General features: G+C 29.8%; 1 protein-coding gene across 1 annotated transcript in view; it reads right to left on the minus strand.

Moving 5' to 3' along the window:
- Window positions 1–252: 252 nt before the first annotated feature.
- The window catches only part of LOC108694613 (protein argonaute-3), an 18,925-nt gene continuing 8,645 nt past the window's right edge, over window positions 253–10,532 (minus strand). The window contains exons 2-12 of the mRNA XM_018204201.1: window positions 5,835–6,150; window positions 5,589–5,756; window positions 4,435–4,633; window positions 4,040–4,350; window positions 3,676–3,943; window positions 3,200–3,547; window positions 1,583–1,833; window positions 1,219–1,369; window positions 933–1,133; window positions 670–861; window positions 253–582 (exon numbers count right to left, since the gene is read on the minus strand). Coding sequence (XP_018059690.1) covers window positions 253–582; window positions 670–861; window positions 933–1,133; window positions 1,219–1,369; window positions 1,583–1,833; window positions 3,200–3,547; window positions 3,676–3,943; window positions 4,040–4,350; window positions 4,435–4,633; window positions 5,589–5,756; window positions 5,835–6,142 — 2,727 coding nt within the window. The 5' untranslated portion in view covers window positions 6,143–6,150. The remainder of the gene's footprint in view (window positions 583–669; window positions 862–932; window positions 1,134–1,218; window positions 1,370–1,582; window positions 1,834–3,199; window positions 3,548–3,675; window positions 3,944–4,039; window positions 4,351–4,434; window positions 4,634–5,588; window positions 5,757–5,834; window positions 6,151–10,532) is intronic.

A 10,532-nucleotide genomic window follows, 5' to 3' on the forward strand; every position in this document is an offset into this window, starting at 1 on the left:
AATATACCAAGTATACATATGATAAACAAAGCACTTTCCAAGTATTCTCTTGTCTTTGTGTATAATATTTTCATTATTGATGGCAATGATTTCTGCAGGATCACAATTAAATCATCCAATCAATCAGTTCGTTCAAAATATATTCTCTTAAACGGTGAACTGTTATTTTATAGTACTTTGTACGTCATTTAAAGAGAACAAAAAAGAATAAAAAGATGAGTGAGACAAAAGTAACATTGGATAATGATAAAGTTACAAATAGAATAAAATATCTGAAAGGGATCGGTGTGGCTCAGCTAGAAGATTTTGTCCCACCAGGTACACAAGTTTGTGTGCGTATTGACAAGGAGCTGGTACACGTATCGTACCAGGCCAATTATAGTATAAATGACAAAGTTTATATGTCAATCGTTGCATGAGATCTGTTTCCATATTTGATGAATCATGAATGACGATGTAATGTGTGGGTGTTACTGTACCCTGTCGCACATTTTGCGGCACGAGAAAAAAGTCGTAATAGTTTCGCCTCGTTATGCACGAATCAACAATAGTTCCAGGTGCAGGATTGTCTAAACCATCTCTCTGCAAATTAAAATGTCATTGTCAATTAAAAACTTATCATTAACGCAACATATTTCACGATTATATCATAATTCTAGCTATACTCACTCCTTTGATGAATATCCGCGTGTTAATGCGTTTTTGAACTATAATTACACTAAGTTGCGGTTTGTAATTCGGCGCTATGCGATTAAACGTCGCCAATAATTGTTTTACCTCGTAATTTTCTACGTAATCTAAATCTCCATCACCGACTCCATCACGATATATCATTATACGTTCTGGATTACATCCGTTATACTGACAACATATTTATCATTTTGATGAATCAATCAAAAGAAGTTTACATTTAAAAGATGAATATTAATTACTTTGTGAAATGCATTAATAGCTGAAGTAAGGCACACTTGTAGCATATCAACTAATTCTTGCTTAGAGGCCTGCATATAAATTCTACTGTGCCATTTAGTCAATCGAGTATCCAAACTAGCAATAAATCCCGCAACACTTTTTCGTGAACCTCCTCCAACACCAGCATGATAAACATCTATACCACATATCATACAGTTTTTCTACAAAACAATAAAATTAATTGAATAAAATAAGATAAATACATAAATAAAATTATATATGATAAAATAGAAGTTTTCTATATACTAGTGGCAAAGCGAGAGTCCACAGTGCTCCTCCTAATTTGCAATTGATTTGAAGTGCTATCTTTTCTGTAATACTTTTTAATTTATGAGACTTAGAAATTGTTTTCGAAATAATGACTTGTGATGGTATAGCTTTCTGTACACAGCATAATCTGAAATGTAACAGAACAATAAAACATACTTTTCCAGGCTTTATCTTTAATTATTGTTACATAAACAAATAAATTTCGAAAAATTATGTTTTCATGTCCAAGGACCAAGATATACTCAATTTTTATATGTTTATTTTGTATAATATATTGCAACACAATATATTCACATGTGCAAGAAGATAAATATCATATTATAAAAAAAAATTATTTTACTTTTTTATTGCCGAATAGCGATCAGTGCGGTTGGTTGGAAATACAATAACTAATAATTCGAGATTATCGGTGAGATTATTTTGAATTTCTCGTAGATAAGTTTCAGTTCTATCATCTCTTAAAGTAACCTGTTTTGGGCTATCAATTCGCATATTGATCGCAATTGCAACTTTTTTCAACTGTTCTAAGAAGTCTCTTACACAATCTCTATCCTTTATAAAATATATAATATTCCATTTGGATAAATTAGGCTAAAACACAAGAGACATAAGTGTAAAATAATAAAATGTTTTTATACAAGATGATTTTCACTATGTATAATTACGTATGTAGTTTTTAATTTCTAAATATTGGGAGTACAAATTAGTTCGGTCCGTTTTTTTGTGCATTTATTTCAAAATGAATAGATCAATTAAAGTATTGATAAATATGTTATCGCTGCCTACTACTTTTTCCCATCTCTCAGGCAATTTTCAAATTCCATCTCGAAAAAATGACTCATCTTTGGAGACGATCCAATTTTGGAGCCAATTTTCGATTTCTGCGAAAGAAGTGAACCGGTGACTTGCTGCATCCTTTGGAACAACCAATAATCAGAAGGAGCAATGTCCGGAGAATACGGCGGGTGCGGTAAAACATCCCATTTGAGCGTTTCCAAATATTTTTTTACGACTTTAGCGACATGAGACCGAGCGTTGTCATGAAAAAGAATAACTTTATCATGTCTTTGCTCGTATTCCGTTTTTCTCGCAATGCACGGCTCAAACGAATCAATTAAATAGATACCGATCGCCCGTAATGGAATCGCCAGGTTTCAACAGCTCATAGTAAATAAGACTCTTTTGGTCCCACCAGATACAAATCATGATTCTTTAAATCATGAATATTCGGCCGTGGTGTTGATGTTGAGCTCGATTGATCTTAGCGTAGTATTTTTTCTTCTTGGGGTTGTCGTAGAATATCCATTTCTCAACTCCAGTCACAATCCGATGCAAAAAACCTTTTCTCTATTGTCTTTGAATCAGCTGTTCGCAAGTGAAAAATCGCGTCTCTCGGTTTCATAAGGTACCCAATTTCCTTGTTTTTGAATCATTCCCATGGCTCTCAATCGTATAGAAACGGCTTGTTGAGTTACCCCCAATGATTCTGCAAGCTCCTCTTGCGTTTAATTCTGATCTTCTTCGAGTAATGCCTCTAATTCGAATTTTTTTGGCTGTCCAGAGCGAGACTTGTCTTCAACGCTGAAATCTCCATCCTTGAAACGTCGAAATCATTCCCTATATGATTTATCAGTGGAGCAGTGTCACCATAAACTTCAACAAGCATTCGATGGGCTTCAGCCGCACTTTTCTTCCAATTAAAGCAGAAAATCAAAACTTTCCGCAAATGCTGCTTGGTTAACACACACAAAATTCGACATTTCAAACACAGTAAAAATCAAGGTTTTTGCATGAAACTCAAAGCGATATAAACTGAATATTATTGGCAGATGTTTAACCTCTCTGAAACCACTAAAATCAGCTGTCACTATGAACTGTTCACAACAGTTGGAGCAATCTTTAGGAAAACGGACTCAACTAATTTGTACTCCCAATAATTGTTAGTTAATATACTTACAGTACGTAACACGGGATTTTTTACTGCAGCACTGCTCCAATCTGCTCTCTCAGTCGTCTTAAAAATTTTATTATTTCCAAAATGTATCATTTCAGGCTCAAGATGTCTTGCAGTAAATCTAACTAAATCAGAGCTTAAATGCAAACCCCATTCTGATAATATTTCTCGAGTCACATCAGTCTTCTGGATCTCTTCTAAAAATCGTCTGATCACATCTCGACGTTGATTAGGTGACATTTTCGTAACTCCGCTTAAGTCTTTCATAATGTAATGATTATTGCGAATATTATCAGTAAGACCCGCTGCATAGCTTAATTCCGGTATCAGATAAATTGTTCTTTCCTCTTTCTATTATATTCAAATGATTTTTTGCAATAAGGGATTTTAAATGATCATCAATATCACATCAACAGTAATATGCAGAATATCGTATTTTATATATATATATATATATATATATGCATGAAATCACAAACCTCGCCACTTGGTAATCTAGCTGTATCACGATGCACTAAAAGAGGTTGTTGTACATCTTCAATCTGGATATTCCAATTTATCTTATAATAATCGATGTACGATATTTGTTCACCGTTTTTAAAGAACGTATCTGTTGGTGTTTTATTAAAAGCGACGTCATCTATACGATATGTTTTATTATTATATCTCGTTAGTACACTTGTACCAACTATTTCATTTATAACAGCATCTTGGTAATTATAATGTGATTTTTGGAAAATCTCTCTTCTAAAATGTGATTACATAAAATAAATTTAGTTTACTGTAAATTATTCAATCGTGATAATATTCGAAAATTTCGTAACATTGGAAAAAAAATCTTACATTAAATCTCGCACAGTTTCTGTTCGCATCACTCGATGTTTCGCATCTAAACACAATTTTAAACCACCCTCGTATTCATTTACAGCAGTTACATAACCAGGCCACACTTCTAATCGATGTTGGGGCAGAGCGTATGCGCCTTTTGGATTAAAATTTTGTCGACCAATACGAACTAAGCTAAGTGCTCGCATAACACGATTGATCAAAACATTGAAAAATTGAATATTACACATTGATTCTTTCTTTTTAAAAATAATTGTGAGAGTTACTTTTGAACCATCCATTGGATGTTCCGATTTATAGTGAGAAATCTGAAAATTTAACAATTATACATCATATAATATTACGTACATTGTATTAATATAAAAGTTCTCTATCAGAGTTCTTAAACTCACATCTTGAAACAGTTTTATTGGTAAATAAAGTAACGTTCCATCAAATATTCTTGTTCGTCCTAATGCAGCAGAATGTTGATTAAGTAACTTACGACGTAAGCCTACTGAATCAATATTTGGCGAAAATTTAATTTCATATTGGAATAAACCTTTTCCAGGTTCTAGTATCAAATCCACATAGTTACAGTATGCTTCTATTCTATAAAGAAAAACAATCTTCATTAATTATTGCTATTAATTATTATTATTTTAAATTATAATAATAATATATTCATCCTTTATTTCTCGTCATAAATGATAGTGATATTGTTTCATTTTTATCAAAAGTGATCTATATATTTTTTAAACTTGTCTATATTGTGTAATTTGTAGAAACGAGCGAATTATTCAAATATGAATCGAATCGCATCTATACGATCAGAACCCAGATTAAAAATCTAATTGTAAGAAATTTCATGATTTATATGAATCACATATATTAACACACACACACACATACGTATGTATGTATAGAAAATTATTTCCCGCTACAGTGTATAATCAATATTTCTCTTACACAGAACTTTTTTATCATCTATATATTGAAATTTAACCTAATAATAAATATGTTGTTGATTAAATGTTATTTTAATAATTTAATTCAATTTAATTCGATTCAATGTCAAAAAACTTTTTCGTACATTCGTACATCTCTACTAATCTCTCTCTATTAATTTGACTAATCCAAATGTCAAAAATATTATCTAATATATCTCCAACTTGAAAATTTCTTACATCATGAATAACGTATCAAATAATTATCGCACATAGAATCACAAATGTATAGAAACTTGCAATTATAATAATTCTTTATACGACTGATAAATTTTCTAATCAATCACATTAAAATGTCTCATTAGGGTTTTATTCATAAAATGTTCTACTTTTTTTTTGTTAGTGAATAATGAAACAGAAACAAAAAAGACTATTTTTGGAAATTGATTTTTTATTCACTCAAAGAGTAAAATAAAGGACAGGAAAAATAAATAGCTTATTACATCCAGACATCCTGTGTATTATCAGTTTTATAATTTTCTGAATTTTTAAGTTGGGGTTATTGTCTTATAAGTCGAAAATGTCGTATTAAAATAGTAAACGTATTGTTAATTACTTACTTCATTCCAGCTTTGCCTTGTCGACAAATCGGTGCAATATCATTCGGAGATTGTAAGTCTTCTGACGAAGGTGGATTATTATATACAGAAATGTCAGCTAATTTTCCTAAAACTCCTTCAAAATCATCCTTACTAACACTTTCTGGTATAAATGATGTACTTGGTTTGCTGAATTGTAAAAAATATATTTGCTGTAAATGTGCATTTATAAATGTAATTCAGAGATAACAAAATACTTTCACTCACCTAAGCTTTCTTATTAAACTTGGGATAGAGCCTCGACCATGACCTATTGCTAATGAAGAGTTTTTGGATTCCTCACTACTGCTGCTATTCAATGATCTTAACCAACCAGGTATTCGCGCACGTCCGCGACCTCCACTAGAACTTGAAGCATGAGATGAATATCCTTCAGATGATCTTGATGTCTGTTCAACTGATGAAACACTAGGTGTTTCTAGAGAATGGTGCGTTTGAGATCGTTGCATTTGTGCTCTCTGCTTCATCATCTCTAACAAGAAAAAGCGTCCTTGCCCAGGTTGGTTGTTATCCATTTTGTGTTCTGTAATTTTTTAAATAGATATACATTAATACTTATTAGTATATACCAATATTATAAATATTTAGAAATTCGATTACTTCACTTAATATCTAAGCACTAGCGATTTTTTTCAAAATAGAAACATGCCAAAATATTAATCTTTGAAACTTAAAAAATAATTTCACGCCCCCTTCAAATACGACTATAAGTTTTAAATCAAATAAGAAAGCGCCATGTGGCTTTAAATATTGATATCTAATAATATCTCTAAATGTAAATTGTAATATATCTTTCAATTATATCGAGATGTTTATATTCATGTACAAATATTTTTTAAATAATTTTATATTAATATTCTGCAGTATCTCTTTATTGGGATTGTAATTGAAATCTAAGTTTGAGAAATATATCTATCTAAGAAATTTATTTAGTTTTTTAGCATATTAATAACATCTTTTTAACAGGATGCCTGATCGAGCAAAATCAAATGATTAAAAATAGCTTGTCAATTTAAAGTGATATTACTACAGTAGTTTAATTGCGTTTATAAGTCCGGAAAACTAATTCGGCGCGCAATACGAATGACTACAAATGGTATATATGCAAGTACATATACAAAGTGTCTCATAACGATTAATTAATATTCATATACATAATAATTAATAAATAATAAAGGATATTTAGGATATTTCGCGGTCTAATCCGTCTTATATAATCCGTTTTTTACACTTATTAAATATACATCTCTTTACATCAATTTGGTGCATCCAATCGAATTCGCTAAACTGTTGCTTTTGCGAAATTGTCAGGACAAAGTGCCTAAAATCCTCTTGATTTATTTCCTCAAACTTCTGGAAACTCGATTAAAAATTTGAACGAAGAACTTTCATTTCGGTGATTGCAGCAATAATGAAGGAAAATTAAAAATGTCAAACAATTTCAGCAATTTAAATTTTCAATAATTTTCAGTATTATTTCGTCTAAGTGATAATTTTTACTTATTTTGTAATGTTAGGAGAGATAATTTTTATTTATTTTGTAATATTAGGAGAGATAATTTTTACTTATTTTGTAATGTCATGAGAGATAACGTCTCCTAAAAAATAGACGCGATTCTTTGAACAATCAATCCAATATTATGGAATATTCCAAATTTTAAACATTTTTTTTATTTTAAATTTTAAATTTAAATTTAAATTTTAATTTTAAATTTTAAACATTAAACGTTTTTAATTCCTTTGTTAAACAATACAAGTAATCTAGATAAGATCAATCATTTAAAACAAACGAGGATAATAATAAAATTCAATTTATTACTTCATAATATCTATATATAATAAATAAAATACGATATCTCGATTTGGAATATTTCGGAATCTTTACTTAGTTCTCTTCAGCCATAAATAAATTAATATATATAAATATAAAAATAGTACATAGATGACTATAATTTAATGTTTGAAAGACACATCTTACATACAATATTCATAAGAAATCGCTCAATATGACCAATCAGCAAGATAATGTGATCTGGGCATCTACTGTGAAGCAGGTCGGAATGGATTCCGATCGGAATTATTCCGTTTTCATTAGAAAACACAATAGAAATCTGGGGAATAATTGAATAATTCTGATTGGAATCCGACTTATTTCATGATAGATGTCCTGGATGATTCCGTCATTTCAACAAAAAATTCTTTGCTATGCTTTTTCTTGTTTTAAATATTAAACAGACTCATAGCAAGAATAGAACATCAATAATATATGTTTTTATGTATATTCTGTGCGAATGCATGCGAATGCTTATTTATCGCATCTCAAGATCTTAAAATTTCAAATGTCTTTTTTTTTTCATTTTTTATAGGCAATAAAAAACACTTTTTCTAATACCAATTCCAACAGACCCTCCATTCTTAAAATTTCAACTTTCTAATACTAATGTAATATTAATTTTCTTCGAAAATTGTTTCAAAAGAGTTCTTCAAAAAATTTATTATTTCTCTCTTTGACTCCTCTGCCTATCTCCCCCTCTCCCCTCTCTCATATCTCTGTTTCTCTTGATAACACCGTCACCAAATTTCATTTAGTATAAATCTTTTTGTAATCTGTAGGTGCATAATTTGATTTTATTGATTTTTCCTGTTTTTCACTTGATTTATTTAAGTTTTATTAATAGAAATTTATAATAATAAAACACTGAGCTGCTTTATCTGTGAATCGCACAATCATAATTTATCTATAGCATAGTTTCCCGAAGTGAGCATTATCGCTCCTTGATGGGCGCTGAGAAAGTCTGGCTGGGTTAAAAGAAATTAATTAAAAACACATTACGAATTAATGTGTTTTTAATTAGTTTCTTTTAACGTGGCTTTAGCTAAAATCGATTTTAAGTATCTGTTTTTTAGTTAAAATTTAGCAATAATTTTATTTTGCATTATTTTTTATTAATATATATTTTTTAAGCTAATCCAACCTAGTAATAAAATAGAAATAAAATAGTAAAACAGAAATAAAAAAACAAGAATTAGATAAAAATAACTCAGAAATAAATTTTATTATATATTAAATAATATAATAAAAGATAAAACAAACATTATTGATATTGTATATATAAAAACAAAATATATTTTTTTAAGAGATCCATAGATTTGGCGAGATACGGCAGTAAAAAGATTAAGGCAGGTAATATGGATCTGTACATTTTAAAATTTCTACATTGCTCTATAATCCTTATTAATTTTTCAAATGATATAATTTTCATAGAAACATCAAAATAGACCTTAATAGAATTTTAATGCCCGTTTCCACCAATGTAGATTAATAATGTAGATTAACTTTAATCTCGGTTCAACTTATTCTTTGTCTTTTTCTAATCTTTTAGAATTAGAAAAAGACGAGTAAGTTGAACCGAGATTAAAGTTAATCTACGTTGATGGAAATGGGTAAGACATTAGTACTAATATTAGTGTTGATGTCACACTCGAATGCGCATGCATGAAAAAAATGACTCGTCTAATTACTCGACTATTACGCTATGTTCTCATATTCACTGTCAATTGAAAATTTACAATATACGTTACAGTATACGTTACATACACTACAGATTTTCAGCACTAGCACAATAAATATCGAAACATAGCCTTTATTGGTACTTTTAGTGGGGGAGGAACAAAAGAAAAAATCAAAGCTGAAATTATCGGGTATTAAGCAACATCTAGTGAGTGCGATCAAAATAATAAAAATAAAAAAATCTTAAACAAAAATACATTTTAACTATTGTAGGTTTTAAAAATCAATTTTTGACCACTAGCCAAGTCAAAGTAAAAAAAAGGTCTTTTGTCATCCTGAGATCTTAGGAGGGAGGGAGGGAGGGAGGGAGGGAGGCGTTGCTAGTTCTAGAGGCAGTAGAAGGATGTTTAGGAAATGGTAAAAGAAAAATTTAATTTTCTAAATATTTTTTTAAATAAACATTCACTTGATTATATAAATATTACAGTTATAGGGCGATTTACACGGAGCTACTTTATTCGCTTTCAACAGCGTCTAACGTTATTAATTCGTCAGTGAATTCTCTCGACGCTGCTTCAATTCGTTTGAAGTAAACTTCTTAATATGTCAATGAATGTTGATAAAAGCTTCATAAACGTTTTTTATTCGCTAGCGTCTAAAATTTTGAAGTTACAGCGTTAAGTAGTCATTAGCGAATAGCTGGATGATTTTAAAAGAAGCTCTAAGACGTTTGCTGAAAGCGAATAAATCGCCTTTATGTATTTTTACAAGAATCATATCAAATATGTTTTTTATTATATGCAATTTTTTTCAGCTAATGTTTTCTTATATCTATGAAATGATCTAAGTAAACACATGTTTCGTCAGGTTTATAAAAAATACGAAGATAGCAATTCGCAGAGAAATGAATTTAATTTCAAAGAATAAGTTCAATAAACTAAGAAAGTAAAAAAAAGACTTCACTTTCTTTTCATTACATCAGCAGAAATGGCTGCATTCAACGAAATGTTTATTTTGCAATTATTGGAAGTTTTCTTCGATGAGATAGGACTATTCCTTGAGAACCAAAAGTATAATCTAATCAACGTGAAGCGCTTACTAAACGCTAATGCTACTAAACATGGCTAATGTTACAACGCTTTATTATACGCATGTTGACTCATGACAGAAACAAAAAAAATCTTCCAACTTCCAATTTTAATGGCTCTTTTCTCTTTTTTTAAAATAACAGAGACATTACAGTTAGTAGAATAATAAAACATAAGATTATTGTATAACAATAAAAATCTTATTAGATCGTACCCGTGAAAACATAATCAACAAGAATTAGGAATTGGTATATAAGCTGAATCTTTGATGCTTAAATAATTTAATGAATTTTATATATATATATA

Source organism: Atta colombica, unplaced genomic scaffold (assembly GCF_001594045.1).
Source record: "Atta colombica isolate Treedump-2 unplaced genomic scaffold, Acol1.0 scaffold121, whole genome shotgun sequence".
NCBI classification, from domain to species: domain Eukaryota; kingdom Metazoa; phylum Arthropoda; class Insecta; order Hymenoptera; family Formicidae; genus Atta; species Atta colombica.